The 18,277-nt window shown below is 35.6% G+C and overlaps 3 protein-coding genes and 1 pseudogene across 5 annotated transcripts; 3 read left to right on the forward strand and 1 right to left on the reverse strand.

Moving 5' to 3' along the window:
- Positions 1–389: 389 nt before the first annotated feature.
- On the reverse strand, positions 390–884 carry LOC140803749 (uncharacterized). Its single transcript, XM_073159632.1, has one exon. It carries the CDS (start codon positions 882–884, stop codon positions 390–392), a length of 495 nt encoding a protein of 164 aa, XP_073015733.1.
- A 4,533-nt stretch (positions 885–5,417) lies between these two features.
- Positions 5,418–9,438, forward strand: LOC140802969 (histone-lysine N-methyltransferase, H3 lysine-9 specific SUVH1-like; annotated as a pseudogene).
- A 656-nt stretch (positions 9,439–10,094) lies between these two features.
- Positions 10,095–13,907, forward strand: LOC140802970 (probable protein S-acyltransferase 1). Of its 2 annotated transcripts, none has more exons than XM_073158604.1 (6): positions 10,095–10,505; positions 11,311–11,490; positions 11,580–11,885; positions 12,482–12,703; positions 12,959–13,402; positions 13,539–13,907. In XM_073158604.1, the coding sequence occupies exons 1-6, from the start codon at positions 10,407–10,409 to the stop codon at positions 13,557–13,559; spliced, it is 1,272 nt and encodes a 423-aa protein (XP_073014705.1). In that variant the 5' UTR covers positions 10,095–10,406; the 3' UTR covers positions 13,560–13,907. The 2 variants fall into 2 exon arrangements, with proteins under 2 accessions (XP_073014705.1, XP_073014706.1); XM_073158605.1 differs by having other exon boundaries at positions 10,098–10,505; positions 12,959–13,409.
- Positions 13,908–16,578: 2,671 nt separating this feature from the next.
- On the forward strand, positions 16,579–18,105 carry LOC140802971 (probable cytochrome c oxidase subunit 5C-1). Of its 2 annotated transcripts, none has more exons than XM_073158607.1 (3): positions 16,579–16,662; positions 16,748–16,808; positions 17,642–18,105. In XM_073158607.1, exon 3 carries the CDS (start codon positions 17,670–17,672, stop codon positions 17,862–17,864), a length of 195 nt encoding a protein of 64 aa, XP_073014708.1. In that variant the 5' UTR covers positions 16,579–16,662; positions 16,748–16,808; positions 17,642–17,669; the 3' UTR covers positions 17,865–18,105. The 2 variants fall into 2 exon arrangements, with proteins under 2 accessions (XP_073014708.1, XP_073014709.1); XM_073158608.1 differs by having other exon boundaries at positions 16,594–16,662; positions 17,629–18,105.
- The last annotated feature ends 172 nt before the right edge of the window (positions 18,106–18,277 follow it).

Below are 18,277 nucleotides of genomic sequence, written 5' to 3' on the forward strand. Positions count from 1 at the left end.
AGTGGCCATCTAGCCTACTTTGTACCGGACTTCCTCACACCCCGCTTCATGAACCATCTGTCTCCCGCAGTCATTCTTTCATCTGAGCCGGAGCTAAGATGAAATCCTCCATTTGTAACTTTTCTTCCTCATTGTTATCACATTCATCTTCAAATATTATTTCAGTTTCGTCAATGTCCCACAATTCTTGAGATTGTATTTCAGTCACCAGCTGCTGCAATGTGGCTTTCCACTCGGAAGTTGCAGCCACTTCCATCTCTTCATTAGTGAATTTAATCATCGACCTCCTCGATAATAGGTCGAACCATGGGTCTAGGAGAGACCATGGCGGTGGGTTTGAGAATTTTTTCAACTGCTTCCCTTACTTTCTTGGTGTCCATGTAGACTGCTCATTGCTGTCCATTCACCTTGTAATCACGAATTCTGATAGGTCCGAAGGCTCCATCATAATATCTAGCCTCAACTGCGTTGGAATTAGATTGATACGGCTGTGAATCAGCCTGTACCACTTCCACTTCATCCCATTTCCACATCAACAATAACTGGTGCATGGATGATGGTACACAATGATTGGTGTGAATCCAATCCCTTCCTAACAAAGCGTGGAAACTAGCACTGGAATTTACCACAAAAAAGGCTGACAACGAAGATCGGGACCCTACAGTGATGTTTGCCGGCAACACTCCAAGAGTTTTTGTTGACTCCCCGGTAAAGGCTGCCACAGAGACTTCAGTAGGAATTAAGTCCTCCACATTCTTCCCCAATTTCTGAAGGATTCTGTACGGCAAAATATTCACAGCAGATCCATTATCTATCAGCAATCTAGACAACGGCTTTCCATTCACATGAGCTACAATGTAGAGTGGTTTGATATGTTTCGTCATCTCGTTGGTGGGTCGCTTCATTAACACTCTTTTCTCTTCATCGACAAGAACACTGACGCTCTCATTCAAAATATTAGTTTGAATGGATTATGTACCACTCTGATTTCCGGTGAATACATTGGATTCAAATGTTCTTTTGCGTTTAAACTCCTCTGGCAGCATTAACGAACCAGTGGCACATTCAAATGAAATGAGAATCTGTCCCACCCTGAAAGTAGCTTTCTTGACCACATTACTGTCTTCCTCAGATAACAAGTCACCATCTTCTTCCTCATTATCTTCAGTAGCATTCCTCCCAAATTTTTTATTCTCTTTACCTGGTTCCTCCATCTTCAACCTGCGCTCAACAGCTTTTTCCCTCAACAAACGTCGCTTTTGGGTCCGAGAAAGAGGTTTTGGAAACTTTGGATGTTATACTCGCCTCCATACGCCATTGGGGAATGCTCTGGGAGGAATAACAAACGAGATTTTCTTTCATATCTATTATTGGTGTCTAGAGGTGGTGGCCTCTGTATTAACTTCTGGAATGACTGTCGGTCACTCCTTCCCTCGCCATTCATTGACCCATGAAACGAAACATTTCCGAGGTGCTGGTTCTCCGGCCTTTTGGCCATGGATCCCCTAATGTACCTCATATTCCTCCCACTATGATACATATTATCTCCACTGTGACAGCGGCCTCTTCCATGAAAAATTTCTGTCTTGTTCTCCTTTACCTCAAACATCATTTTCCGAGGCAGTGTGGCATACCAAGTAAAAACAATACTAGTTAATGAATTGGGAAACAAACGTAACTTGTAGTTGGAAAAATTATTCAAATTTGCTAGTTCCCCACACTGTATTGAAAACCTTGTCACATGTTCCACGTTAGATTGACAGTCTTCCCCCGAGTACAAAGTAAAGTCTGGAATGTGATATCCTCGTGGGTAAGGATTTTCACGATCAACAACATCGGGGTATGGCTTATGAAACTCTGGTCGGTTGATTGGCCTCACTCATCATTGAATAACATCATGTACAGTCTCGGAGTCCAAGACTGGAGTTTTTCGCAATGGGTGCGGGGAATAATTTGCCCCCGAGTGTTATTCCCCGGACCTGGAACTGAATATCCACGCATTCCCCCATCACCACACATCCCTGGATGTAAGTTAGGAGACATCACAGAGAACATATTTCCAGCTATTTGTTTACTGTTACTGCAATTTTGGAATTTTAACTCCAATTCCTCATCATTTTTGTGCGGAGGATTGTACCTTCCTTCCCTGGCAGATTCAGGAATCAGTGCTTCTCCCAAGCGGCTATTTTCACCTGCTTGAGGAATCCCCGGTCCTTGGCCTTGATCTTTAAATAGTTTAGTGTACGCTTCTTGAAGTTTATCATTTTCTGATGTAACAACCTCTCCTTTTGCAGACTTCCTCCATTCCTTCATCTCTGCCAAAAATTCCATCATAACAGTAGCGAAAGCTTGGGTCATTTCTCTGAGATCACTGGGGATATTCTTTCCCATAGTCACCATGAAGTTTGTTGAAGGTCCATCACCACCAGAAACGACAACTCCTTCCTTCATAGTCTCCTCTTCGAACTGATGAACAAGTCTTTCAATAGTTCTTCCATCTGCATCAGTTTCCTGAAAATCTTCTTGTGAGCGATGACTTTTCCCCTGTGATGGAGGAATTCCTTCACTCTTCTCAGTACGCTTTGGAGGCATTGTGTCCCACTGGGCGTGCCAACTTGTTTGTCACGAAAATTTGCGGGCGTGCCAGGCACGTGTTCGTGCCAAAATTATGAAATAATCCGAATTCGTTTATCAAACGTTGTGAGTCTCGATTCGGTCGTAAGTTCTAACTCCTTCGAAATGACTTCAAAATTAAACGTATAAACTGAGGAAAATAAAGGAATTATAGAGAGAATCCATTGACAACATCAAACTTAAATATGTTATTATGAATTTTGATCAACGTTCTACAATAAAGTTGAAGGAATAAGAAAATATACTGCTTGGAAATGGAAAAGTGAGCGAACAATTAATGACAGAATTCTGCAGAAGATTGTTGTTGATTTTTTGTGAATTGATTTTGTCGGGGGGCATTTTCTTATTTCCTTCATTCACTTTTGTCACATTCTGCACAGCAGTTTTCCCTTCCCTCATCACTCCACGTTCTTCCACGTCGGGCAATGACAGCAACTGATACCACGTTTCTTCATTGGGCCAACTGCAATCTCACTTGGGCCGAATTTTAGGCTTCTTTGATTTTTGGGCATAACAATTGGCTTTCATCTGTTGGATTTGTTTTGGGCTTCTGAAATATTATGCACAACACAAACAAATAAAAATACGTACGTTTTTGGCAAATTACATTAAAAAAAAAACAAAAAAACTCTTGATCTTGGACTCGTATTCTCCAACAGTCCATATTCAATCTTTGCTTGATCCATGTATTTCATCAAATTTTGTGCATCCCATTGCTTCAATGCTCTCCAAATATATTCAAATGTGATCGCATCAACTGATAAAACTGCTTCAGGGGTCCAAAGATGTGGGTTTTTCTAATACTGTAGGCTAGGCAGATGAAGAGCAGGTGTTCTACAGCTTCTCAGTGACAAGAAATCATATCTATACTATAAAGCAAGAGTGTTTTAACCTAAATCTAATTTTGGTATAATATATCTTATTCATCTTTAAAAATCTTTTAAATTTATAATTTTTTTACATATCTATACCTTTAAATTTTTAGATGTCATTCATAATAAAAAAATATGCAAAATTAATTATCATTATTCCAAGACACTAATATTTAATAAATTAGAACTTAAGTAACCATTACTATAGACGTCCTTAGATGATAAATGTCTCGAGTTCGAGACCCGATAAATCACATTCCATATATATTATAAGAGTAGGTTTCTTGTGAGACGGTCTCACGAATCTTTATCTGTGAGATGAGTCAACCTTATCGATATTCACAATAGAAAGTAATACTCTTAGCATAAAAGTAATATTTTTTTATTGATGACCCAAATAAGAGATCCGTATAAAAAAATACTACCCGTGAAACCGTCTCACACAAGTTTTTGTCATATTATAAACTTAAGTAATCATCGTTATGGTCGGGGATTAGCAAAATGATATAATTATAATACAAGAAACAAATATCAATTAATGAGTATTTATGTTGTGAAATTAATCAGCTCTATCTATATTTGTAATTTAAAATAATTTTTTTTATTATTTGGGTATGATCGAGTATCTATTTCATAAATTGACTCGTGAGATCGTCTCATAACAATTTTTAGATTAATTATAGTAACAACAAACAACACTTTAAATAATATGTTATTACAATGGCAATTGCGTTGGTAATGTAAAAGGAGCTATATAATATAGGCAAAATTTTTTGTGAGACGGTCTCACGGGTCGTATTTGTGAGACGAGTCTCTTATTTGGGTTATCCATAAAAATGTATTATTTTTTATGCTAAGAGTATTATTTTTTATTGTAAATATAACTATGATTGACCCGTCTCACTGATTAAGATCAGTGAGACGATCTCACATGAGACCCACTCTATAATATAACATACATAAATCGATATTGATGAAAAAACTAATATATCTCTATTTATTATATATATATATATATATTGTACGAGACAATTATTTCAATATAAATTTCAATATATATATATTGTACGAGACAATTATTTCAATTTTATATATAAATTACTATATATAAAAAAATAAAAATCGCTTTTCAATAAAATATTAACATAGTACTTGTGCACACATTGTTAGTTGAAATAATTGTCTCGTACAATTTATTTTCAAAATGATTATTTTTTTTAATCTAAAATTTTAAAACATAAATAATTGTATGATTGAATTTAAAAATATAGATATGATAGTTTCAAAAAAAAAAAAATAGATATGATTAAAAGATTGTAAAAGAAAATATATTTTAGTAAAGTAAAAAATTATCAATAAAGTGATATAATGATGTATTATTGTAATTTAAAATAAGATTTTATAAAATCAATTAGAAGTTCGTTAATATAAGATCCTCAAAACTGTAAAAAAAAAAGAACGAAATGCTGTTTTTTTCTTTTTGAAAATAAAATTATCAATTTTTTAAGACAAAAACTTGTGTGAGACGGTCTCACGGATCGTATTTGTGAGACGGATATCTTATTTGGGCTATCCATGAAAAAATATTACTTTTTATGCTAAGAGTATTACTTTTTATTGTGAATATCGGTAAGGTTGAACCGTCTCACATATTAAGATCCGTGAGACGATCTCATATGATACCACTCTTTTTTTAAATCGAAATGAAATGAACTGAAATGTTGGTTTTTTTTTAAAAAAAAAATTAAAATTATCATTTTTTTGAAATTAAAATGATAGGAGATAAGGGATATATGAATTTTTTATATATAAATATGGAATTGAATAGTTAATTTTTTCTATTGCATCTAAAAGTCTTAAATTTTAAGAAATTGACTTTGAATAAATAGAAAAAATCAGTTAATACAAAATGGATACCAAAAATGAAAATCTGAAGTGCATATTATATGATGACTTTCCAAGTGTACGCTGTCATCGATGAGAAATATTACAAAATGCAGCTGATGCGCAGAAATTGAAACCCTCGCTCAGAATTCAATCGGTCTCAAGCGTAAACCACAGGGGTAATTTTTTTCTATGTCAAGAACTGTTCGTTCGACCATGATGTGGAAGAAGTACAATGAATGAACTTGGTTTTTGTTTCAGATTTCTTACATTTTACGATTTATTGTTTTGCTTTGTGTTCTTCGCAGTTTACTCTACTGTTTTTGAGGTTTCTTGGACCCCTTGGGAGATGTTGGGACTGAAATTTTTTGTTTTTTCCCTTCGTTTATCAATTGGGTTCTCGAATTTGTAGCTTTGCTTGTGTACTGTGCGACGGGTGGTTCTTTTCGGGGTTTAGGCTACTTAGTGATTCGATGTTCCTTTTCCACCAAGATTTGATTTTTATTGAAATTTTCATTCCAATAAATGATTTTGCATGTTGCAGGAGGCAGATCCGTACAAGCGCTGCACTATGTTTTTTCCTGGAAATACCAAGTGGTTAGTTTGGTTTTTGACCATTTAATGACTAATATTTCTCAGTTGAAAAAGATTAGGTTTTTTCGTTTTGTGCATTTTGACTGTTCCTCGAGAAGTTTCTGTGGATTTCAGTGCGCGCAGTTTAAGTTAAAATTTTAGGGTTAGCGCTATTATATAGGGTATTCTGCATTCTGAATCGATGGAGCAGGGTTTTGGTTCGGAGCCAAATTCTCTTCCTGTGTCAATTGATAAAACCAGGGTGTTGGATGTGAGGCCATTGCAGTGCCTCGTCCCAATTTTCCCGAACACACCCAATGTGTCTTCAGGTTCAGTCCACCCAGCACCCTTCTCTTGTTTTCCACCCTCAGGCCCATTTCCACCTGGAGTCCGACCATTTTACCCTTTTCTGATTCCCAATAGTTCTCAACAAACTCCTTCTGCTGCCCAATACCAAGACAATTTAGGTTCCGATGGCCCTATACCAGCTCCTGTTCCACTTAATTCATATATGAGCCCAACACCCCGAGCCCAAAGCCGCCGTGGGAAGCCTAAGAGGTCCTTCAATGCTCAGAAATATGTTGTTGTGGTGGATGATGGGTATAATGACTCACAGAATGACCAATATCCTAGTGGATCCAGTGCACATGCAATGATGCAGAGAATGGCAGCAACTCAGAGTTGAGAAGTGGCAGGGCGAGGAGGAGAGGGGCCAGGAACAGTGATGGCTTTGATGTGGAATCTCTAGTTTGTAGCTTCTTGACACCATTTAAGCTTCACGAGTTTGATGACTTTAGAAGATCTAATGGTGACATGGAGACTGTTAGAACCATACTCCTGGTTTTTAGTTTATTAAGGAGAAAGCTTACTCAACTCGAAGAAGCGAGTGACTTGGCAACAGCGATTGCCAAACGTCCTGACCTGAAGGCAGGCAAATTTTTGATGGCGAAAGGGATTCGAACAAATAGCACTAAGAGGATTGGGCATGTACCTGGAATTGAAGTTGGCGATATATTCTTTTTCAGAATGGAACTCTGCATTGCTGGTCTACATTCCCAAAGTATGGCTGGAATAGATTATTTGAGTGTTAGAGTTACCGTAGATGAAGAGCCTGTCGCTGTTAGTATAGTTTCATCTGGGGGATATGATGATGAGGGGGATGGCGTAGATGTGTTGATCTACAGTGGTCAGGGTGGTGTGCAGAGGCCAGACGGGCAAATGTTTGATCAGAAGCTTGAAAGGGGAAATTTGGCTCTTGAAAAGAGTTTACATCGTGCCAATGATGTAAGGGTTATAAGGGGTATAAAAGATTCTCTGTCAAACGGCAAGATCTATATCTATGATGGTCTGTACAAGATTCGGGAGTCATGGGCAGAAAAAAACAAGTCAGGATGCAATGTTTTCAAATATAAGTTGGTCAGAGTTCCGGGGCAGCCAGAAGCTTATTCTGTGTGGAAGTCAATTCAGCAGTGGAAGGATGGATTTACTAGGCCTAATGGTGTGATTCTTCCAGATCTGACTTCGGGTGCCGAGAGTCAGCCTGTCACTCTTGTGAATGACGTTGATAATGAAAAGGGCCCGGCCCATTTCTCGTATATTTCTACTCTGAGATACTCCAAGCCTTTTTTGACATCTAAACCTTCTTCTGGTTGCCACTGCTTGGGTGGATGCCAGCCAGGTGATATCAACTGCCCTTGTAATCGTGTAAACGAGGGCCTACTTCCGTATTCTTCAACCGGGGTTCTTCTAACTAACAAATCTTTGATATATGAGTGTGGACCGACTTGTGCCTGTCCTCCAAACTGCCGGAGTCGAATGTCTCAAGCCGGTATTAAATTTCGTCTTGAGGTTTTCAAAACAAAGAACAGTGGTTGGGGACTGAGGTCTTGGGATCCTATTCGTGTGGGAGCTTTTATTTGTGAATATGCTGGGGATGTAATCAGTGATACCGGTGATTTTGGAAGTGAAAATGATAATAGTTATATCTTTGATTCCACACGCTATTTTGAGCCATTAGAGCTTATACGAGACAGTTCTGCTGGTTATAATAAGGCCCCATTCCCGCTTGTTATAAGTGGAAAGAATTGCGGAAATGTAGCTCGTTTCATGAACCATAGCTGTTCGCCAAATGTGTTCTGGCAGCCAGTTTTACGTGAACGAAACAATGACTCATATCTCCATGTTGCATTCTTTGCCATCCGACATATTCCTCCAATGCAAGAGCTAACTTATGATTATGGACTGGTTCCATCCGAAAAAGGGGATAAAGGAAAGAAAAAGTGTTTGTGTGGATCCGAGAAGTGCCGAGGATACTTCTATTGATGGTACCAAGTATGAGTGGTGGATTTTGGTGCTCCATAACATGGAATAAAGGTGATATTTCTGTTTTAATGAACCTTACTCTGTTGTCACTTATTTCACCGGCGTCAACATTATTATTTGTTCATCACGACATGATTGATTTGGACATGATTGATTTCTTGGTAGAGGAAACATGGATTTTCAGCTTCTATTAGTTTTTAATTGATTTAATTCTTCCCTGTAGACAACATGTTTTTTTACATCACCGTGTGCAATGGTTAAAGGAAAAGGTTACATAATCTTTCGTTTTACTCGGCATCAAAATATTGGAATTGAAACATCCGAAGATTCAGTATACGAACTATATTTAGATTCTTTAGCCTATAACTTTTTGATTAATTATGCATTATTTTTATGTTTGGAATTCATAAATGTGAAAATAATGGACATTATTTGTTTAGAACTGTAAATTTACATTCTCCAACAGAATTATGTAACTTCTTCCTGATTGTATTATGAGTCCATATAAAAGGCATAGTAGATTTTCGATTCTTCTATCATTGAAATATAGACGTCGAATTTTACCTGAAGCATTTATAACTCAACTTGTGATTTACACGCGACCTGTGTACCAGTGACACTTGTATATAAGGTACAAATCTATCTTGTGTTATGGTTTTCTTGTTGCACTCTCAAATAAAATTATTCTGTGTCAAAAAGACCACCTTAGTATTTTTCTAATATTATCACTGTGCACTGTGAAAATAGTTCAAAATTTACTCGACTTTGTACTAAATTAATGCATCTGTTAATTATATAGGCCAGATGTTCCCCTGCCGGATGAACGGTGTTTTTGTGTCTATCAGGTAAGTTTCCGTGCATTTACCTGCCAAGAAATTGCAACCCGTAGAAAGTAATTCCAGGTGTGAAGCTCAAAGAAAAAATATTTCTCGTTTGATGGCCGGATGGTGTTTCGCATTTTGTCTCAATTATTAGCACTGTAATTTAAAGGTATGTGAATGAATTGGGACGTGTTGACGGGGAGCTTATGGACTCGGATTTGAACTCCGTTGATTTTTGCATTTTGCTCGTTGTGTCAAGTTTGATATTAGCAATGTAGCTGTAAATTTGACTTTGGGGCATTGATCTTTAATATTAGAAGCTTCCCTTTAAACTCTAGCCACCCTCATACAGTAGGTTTGTTTGATCTGGTGAGTTGTTTGATTTGCAACAGTAAAAAACATTTATATGATTTGCAACAGTTAGAAACATTTATATATATATATATATATATATATATATATATATATAAGTTAAGAGATTTTTCATTTTTTGCTGGAGCCACTCGGTTGCTCGGAAAAGAGGCTTCCCAAGCTGTCCTTTTTTCTCATGTCAAATTCATCCATGACATTTGATTTGGTGAGAATGATCAATTCTTGATCATGTTCGGTATTATTTTTATATATTTATCGATTCTCTAAGTGAATTAAACACAAGCAAACAATACATGAATCATCAACATTTGGGAACTCGAATTTCTAGAGGAAAATGAAAGAATAAACTAATGATAGAGACATACATGTCAAGTTTTGAATTTTCAAGAGAATCTCAAATGTGTTTATCATAAAGCTCGTGAAAATGTAAAAATATCTTAACAAATTGAAACTCGCAGTAATCATTTGAAACGCATTAGTAAATTTTCGAATTAACATAATAGTTTATAAATCACATTAATTAAATAAATTATATTAAACAAACTCTTTGCCACAATCCAAATAGAAAAAATGTCGATAAAGGTATCGAACTTCGGACATCCAATTTGACAGAACGGTTAATGGATTCCTTATATATATAATCCGCGAGCGCGAGAAATTCGGATACCAAGAATGAATCCTTCGAACTTGAAGCCAACCGTAAAGAAAACAATTTTTTTTTTTGTAAAATAAATAAATAAATACATTCATGTGTTTCTTCTTGTTCACCTCCATAATTCAGCCCTGCCCATCTGACAAATTCTCGATCTCCTTTATTCCCCATGTGATGGATGATATTGTTTTGCAATGAAATAGTTTGCAAGGGAGGAAAGGAGAGACTTGGAGAAATAAAGAAGGAGAATTTGCAGGATTTGATTAGAAGATTTTGATGGGTGGGGCTAAAAATCCAGATTTTGTTCTGCCTTCCAAATGCATGGATTCTGCTAAATCCAAGAAAAGGCTTTATCAAGTTTGGAAGGGTCGAAATGTATATGTGTTTCTTGGACCATTTTTCATGTTTTCTTTGTTTTGATTATCGTGTGATTATGGATGTGAGCATTGTCATTCTTCATTATCAGATGTGGGCTTTTCTCCATTTATGTTCTTTTATGAATTTTTGGCGCAAGAAAATGTTGGATTTCAAATGGGTTTCTTGAAAAATGGAACCCTTTTTGGACTTCTGTTATTACAATGAATTTCTTTTCAAGTTTTTGTTTGCAATGTCAAATTTTATTGTTTGATATGTTTGCTATGTGGAAAAGGTTGAGAACTTATCCTATGTTTTTTTCAGTCATGAAAAATATTATTTGTATTCCTGATTCTTGTTTGGATTGAATTATGTACATCGGAGAAAATATGATGTGTATATATATTATATATGTATGTGTTGAAACCTTTTTATTGAATACATGTACAATTTCCGATTATTTAACTATATTTTTGTCCTGAACTCCAAGAAATTTGATAAATTTTACGTCTGTTGATCTTTAAAGGTTCTTGATTTAACACGGGGGCAAACCTGTGGTTGTTTGATTTTCTCAAACAATATTTGACAACTTTGTTGAATTTGGTGTTTTGAAGAAGAAAATCTTGAGAGAGACATAAATAGAAGAAAACGCATAACTATTTTTTCGTATATTTTCTCTTCTCTTCTGATCTTTATGACATACACAATTGTATTTTGCCCATTATGTTCTGTCATCTTACTTGAAGTGCTGATTTCATTTGAATTTTTTTTAATCCCTTCTGAAAAATAGCTCAATCAGTAGTGAACTGATTCGTTCGACTTTCAGAAATTTTTGTGTGGAGGGAGATTGATCTTTGGTCCTGATGCGGCATCACTTCTTCTGTCTAGCTTCCTAATAGGAGCCCCTGCATTAACATTCTGTACTAAGATGCTTGTAAGGATCTCAGAAGTTGATTCCTTGTACGGACACATTGTATTTATAGTTGGACTTGTCCTCACGTTTCTGGTGCGTAAACTTAAGCATTCTATATAGAATTTATGGTGTAATGGTTTTATAAAGTACCATGCTTTATTAACATAGGATTGAATTTACAGGTTTTGACTTTTCTCATCATGACATCTTCGAGAAATCCTGGAATAGTCCCGAGGAACGCGAGGCCACCTGAGCCAGACAGCTTGTCGAATTCCAATTCATCTATAGAGTGGATTAACAATGCTACACCTGACTTAAAATTGCCAAGAACAAAAGATATCTTTATCAATGGCCATACAGTTAAAGTGAAGTATTGTGATACATGTTTGCTGTATCGTCCCCCACGTTCATCTCATTGCTCAATCTGCAACAACTGTGTCCAGAGGTTCGATCACCATTGTCCATGGGTGGGCCAATGTATTGGTGTTGTAAGTTACTTTTATGTTTTAAACCTCTTGGTTTCTTTATATAATATTTCATCTAGTGGTGGACTGCTGATGGACTTTTTGTTTTCGGCCATGAATAGCCCACAACCTCATAGTATCCCACATGCAGAGGTGCAAATGAACCAAATCTAGCCTGATAGTAATTTAATCTTTTATATTTGAACTCCACCTCCTACAATTTAATCTAACTAGATGTTCTACTAGAAGCTTGAAAATGATATTTTATTTGAGTTCGACTCAATGCAGAGCTCAAATCTGAGCTTGATTTGTTTGGCTTGATACTAATAATCGAGCTCTATCAACTAAGAAGCTCAAACAATGGGTCGAGCACTGTTAATTTTAAGTACATTTATAATATACCAAATAAAACATCAAAGCTCACAAGCAATTGAATAAAATAGTTCAAACTCATATTTATCCTGAAAATATTTTCTTTAATGTTGCAAAGTAAACGTAGACATGCAATAATTGATGGTGAAGCCCATTGTATTGGTTTCGCTTATGAACTTTGTGCTAGGTCGTCTCCATTTTATCGTAGAACTGTCTCACGCTTCCCTCTTTATGCTGATTTGATGCAGCGCAACTACCGGATTTTTATCATGTTCGTGTCATCTTCAACAATCTTGTGCATATACGTTTTCACATTTTCTTTGTTACATCTCCTTGAACAACCGGGTCGCATTTGGACTAGCATGTCGAGGGATATCGTGTCAGTTGCTCTTATAATCTACTGCTTCATTGCGGTGTGGTTTGTTGGTGGCCTAAGCGTATTCCATTTTTATCTCATCTGCACCAACCAGGTTTGCCTCTTTTCATTTTAACCGAGGGCTAAATCATATTCTGGAAGTTACTTGATATTAAATTACTAAAGATTTTTGCCTGCCTAATAATGCCCTTGTGATTTATTGTGAAACTACAATAGTCCATTTACACGTTCCATTTTCGATAAATAAGTTCTAAAATGCCGTTTCAAGATTTAACAGATGAAACATCCATGCATATTGTTATTTCCATGGTTTGTACACATTCTAAAGCATCGTCTCAACAACTCACAGACAACGTATGAAAACTTTCGTTACCGCTATGATAAGAAGGAAAATCCATATAATCGAGGAATGATCAAGAACCTCAAGGAAATATTTTTCTCCAAGACGGTACCTTCTCTGGTAAACTTCCGGGAATGGGTGACCGAAGAAGACGACTCTATTTTAGAGTCCATAACAAAGAAATTCTGTGGCGACATCATGAAATCAAATGGGAAGATGGATATAGAAGCCGGCATTCTTGGAAAAGATGGTAAACCATATCCGGATCTTTTGCAGAATCTTGATTATAAAGGAATCGAAGACAGCTTAAAGAAGGACCGAGGAGGGAAAATCGTTACCGATCCCTTTTTCTTTCCCACGGCTCAAGAAGGAGACTGTGGCAGAGACAGTAATGCCGATGAGGATGATGGGACAGAAAATAGCTCACAAAGAACTTCATCAGCTGTGCTTCGGGTATAACGTGAGTTCATTCCCGGTTTATCGTTATCATCATAGTTAGAACTTTATTTGCGAAGCCAGTAATTTTATTCGGAGAGTAAAGTTTATATTTCTTTATAATCAATTTGTGAATTTGTGATCCTTTTTGCAGGACCATATTGTGGAAGTTTGAAGGATTTATGTAGCGAAAGGCTGAGTATCGTATGCAATCCTCTTCTCTTCACGAATGGAATCCAAGAGGAAGTGACCAAGATTTTGGGACGAATATAAATGTATGTTGTGAATATTAGAAAGATGTATGTAATTTCTTCTCAAACTGTTGCGCCAAATTAGATGTGTCCTTGTTTTCTTCCTTTGTTCTTTCCTTTTGATTTTATTTATTATTTTGTGGTGTCGTCGAGTAGGACTTGTTCTTTGTGTCCAACCATGAAAATAGGGGGAAAAGTCTGGTTTTATTTTGCCACATAATTATGTGTATATATTTACATATTGAAGATTGTATTATCACAACTTTACTGAATACTACTACTCTCTTGAATCAAATACAATTTTTTAAAGAAAAAGGGAGAGATCAAAGTTGGATGCTCCCACTGATAGATATTGCATCCTTAATACAAATCATATGCAACTTTCTTGATTTGCATATTCGGCTAGGAACTGTGTTCTATCCTTCAAATCAACTCGCTTAGGCCGCCCGGCGTAAAGCTTCGCTTGACGCCCGAGCAAAGCGAGCAAAGATTCTATAATGATCTTCTGACCTCTTTGGGATTTTGTCTTACTTTTGTGATTCATGTCACATTGAAGAGCCGAACAACCATGCATATTTTGGGGGTTCGCCTGGCTTGAAATAAATTGCAAGAAAAATGACCTATATCAATCAAAAGAAGGAAAGACGTGTAGGAAATGACGATGACCATTGCTTACAATTTTTGACAAAATATGTGTCCGTCGCCTCAACTTTAGAAAATTGAGATGCGCATGCACCTATTCTTTTGACTCTCGGGCTCCCGATAAACTTATCGATAAATGAGAAACACCTATAAATAACGGTGATTGAACACATCTCATAAGAACAAAATACATCATCTATAGAGAGTGTGAAGTGCTTAGAAGACTTCAATATGAAAGAAATCAGAAAACTTACAAATTTCTCGATGGCCGGAAGTAACGCTCGATCTGCTTTCACATATTATTTATCATATTTATAAATGTGTTGAAACATGATTTTTTAGAAAAATTCCGACATAAATATCATGACCTGCATGCTTAGCTATCGGAATCCAAAAGTTGGGGGCTCGCCAAGCCGAACTACCCTGCATGTCTAACTCGACTACTCTGAGGTTGTCCAAGAATGGATAGCACAGCCTGCTAGCTTAATTACTGGGGAATGGCTATTTCAGGATCAGGACAATTGGGCCAGCTTTTACCCACTGTTAATTTATTATTTTGATTTTAGATCGAGATGACACGATATTAATTTCATTAAATAGAAAATGGGAATAATAATAGATTATTAAATAATTTTGATAAAAGATTGTGAACTTCAAAATATTGAACAATGACTGGTTGAGCACCCAAGTAATATAATTTTTGCATAATAAAATTACAAAACATTGATAGGATAAAAAGTTATATACAGTCATGTTTCTATATCTATTTTAACTAAGTATTGGAAAACGTGCAACTATTTATAACGAATTAAGTATCGATAAAATTTGTCTATTTGTAATATAAGAATTCAAAATAGAATATAGTCACAAGGCAAATAACATTAATCTTTTTAAAATTGATAGGAAAATTATTTTTAATTTTCACGCAATAACTCACTATGTTGTCTATCTAAGACTGAAATGAAATTGATGATTTAGAATAATTTATAACATTAAATGATTAGTTAATATATATTATGATGTATAGTATAATAATAACGTAGTAAGCAGTGAGTTATTTTTTTTTTATTCCAAATCCAAATAAAAAAAGATCTATATCGTAGAGAAATGATCGAATGCCCGAAAATAATAGGAGGTGTTTTTGCTAATTCGAATTGAAGGGTGCTATAAGATCGGTCTCGTAAAAACATCCTACGAATTTGATCAATTACTATTAACTCTTCTTGGAAGATTCAATCCCCTTGCCCATCATTTTTCGTGAATCAGAAAGATACTTTTCCAATCATCCATTTAAAATAGAGTGAGTCTCATGTGATAGTGTCTCACGGATTTTAATCTGTTAGACGGGTCAATCCTACCAATATTCACAATAAAAAGTAATACTCTTAGCATAAAAAATAATATTTTTTCATGGATGAACCAAATAAGAGACATGTCTCACAAATACGACCCGTGAGACCGTCTCACAAAAGTTTTTTGTCTTTAAAATAATAGAATTTTTTGTTGCTATGTACCGAATAATAAAATAATTTGTAATTAATATAAAATTTTACCAGAAGTAAAATAAATAGCGGTATAAAATTTATGTTATAAAAGTGTTTATTTTTACATAAAAAATTTATGAGAAAATCTCACATATCAATTGTGTGAGATTGATCTTCGATTTGACCTCACTCATAAAAAAATATTATTTTTTATTGAAAATATAGATCGATTCAAATCGTTTAATTGAAATAGATATATGATATCATCTCACATGTATAAACAATTTCGTCTGTCAATATTTTTTTTTTTGAAACGAATCGACGTCATTTATTCAACTTCAACTTGAGCATTACATTCGTCCATAATAATAGAGCTAATAGAAAGAGGCATAATATCAAAAATACCAAAACAAGCTTGTTGAAGAGCCGTTTTAACCAATGTATGAGCGGCTCTATTAGCTTGTCTCCTAACGTGTTCGACTGTTAACGAACTCTGATTCCTAGTGATAGCCCGGCAAGCATTGATAGTGAGGCCAAATTCAGTGAGATCTGGTATGTCAGAGTGGATTGCATCTGCTGATATTTTTGAGTCTTTTGAGACACATAATATTTGATAGTTGTACATTATATGAATATTAAATAAATAGTTTCTAGAGTAAGTCTCTTGTGAAGTGATCTCACAAATCTTTATCTGTGAGACGGATCAACCCTATCGATATTCACAATAAAAAATAATGACTCAAATAAAATATCTATCTTATAAAATATAATATTCTCATACAAGTTTTTACTTTCTATCTTTAAAAAAAAAAATTAACAGTTTCTCTAAAAAAATAAAAATAAATAGTGATGGAAAACCCCAAGCTCATCGCTGATGTTCCATTTTCGCAATCTCGTTAGGGTAAATCTCACACACACACACACACACATCGATCCGATTTTTGTTTTGCTGAAACGATTTCTCATCTTCCAATTTGTCAGTGCAGGTTCTACGGATCTGAGCGTCTCGAAATTCGATAGAAGTTTAGAAGTTGAGCTTCATTCTAGGTATGGATTTCCCTTTCATTTTTAGATTTGTTTATTTTTGTGTGAATTTTTAAGATTCCTATAGGATTCTGGGAAGCTGATTTTAACAAAGAGCTATTATTTGATCACGGCTCTGAATTTGATATTGTGATGTTATTGGGTCGCGGTTATATATATTAATCCTATGTTGTATGGTATTTGGGTTCGAATTTCCTCACCTTATTACCTTTTTTGCATTTTGATTGGATGAATTTGTAGTTTTGTAATTTGATTTCTGCGTTCTTGGTTTGGTTGTGTTTTGGTGAACGGGGACAGAAAATTGTTCCTTTCATTGTGTTAACTAGTTGAGAATTTCATAAGATTAACTTTAGCACATCTTTATCAACTCTTTGTAAATAAATGCTAAGAGAAACCAAGGTAGAATTCTAGAATAGTGTCTCATGGATGCTGGATTAAATAAGGCTGCTGGATTTTTGAGCTTATACATGGATCAAATACCGAGCCTTTATTTATTTTTATATGCCATAAACATATGTTTTCCATCCATTTTTCCTCTGTGCAGAAGTTATTTAATTTTTCAGATGAATTAGGTGTTCAACTTGTGGCTTTCTTTATTCTAGAAATGGTAATTGCACCATTAGATAACAAAGTGTGTTGGTTCAGTTCAACAATATTTCACTCCTCCGCTGGGAATGCCAGCATCATTGTACTGACTTTGATAATGTCTTATGATATTTTGCTGAATTTAGATTTTAGAATATATTTACCTCATTTCATGTTGAAATGTAGTCTATTCATTTATGTAAATCCCTCCGACATAATGTTTCTGAAATTACAAAAGTTTGTGAAATCAGGATTTGTACACCTCTATTAGCAAGTTAAATGGCTGGCTCTAGGGTTGCTCATGTCACTCTGAAAGGACCAAGCGTGGTGAAGGAGATACTCATAGCAACTGCACTTGGCCTCGCTGCAGGCGGTCTTTGGAAGATGCACCATTGGAACGAGCAAAGAAAGACGAGGGCATTCTATGACTTATTGGATAAAGGCGAGGTCACTGTTGTCGCTGCAGAAGAATAAAACTTCTGCAATTTTTCTTGGTTATTGTCACCCATACTGGTGTAATGCTGATCAGAATTTCCATTGCTTTGGCTCTTTGATCAGAATTGGGCTTGTTTAGTTTGGATTTCTTGTCAATAATTGCAGACCATATATTCAATCTCCTGCGAATACTCAAGTTTTCTGGTCTCTGTTGTCTTGCTTTTGGCTGCTGAACCTGATTTATGCTGGAAAGATTTATGGATACCAGTGCTTTCAAATATTACAATCGAGTATGTGCTGATTGTGTGTGTATGGTTTGTTTTTTTAGTCCTCGATGTTTGAACAGCCTTTCATTGGTATGGCAGGACATGCGGCAATGCCATGCTTTATCGTGATTAACTTGGATGATTTATGTTATTTAAAAATCAATGGATTGAGGGATTTGAAGCAAT

This window comes from Primulina eburnea, chromosome 10 (assembly GCF_022965805.1).
Source record: "Primulina eburnea isolate SZY01 chromosome 10, ASM2296580v1, whole genome shotgun sequence".
Classification (NCBI taxonomy): Eukaryota; Viridiplantae; Streptophyta; class Magnoliopsida; order Lamiales; family Gesneriaceae; genus Primulina; species Primulina eburnea.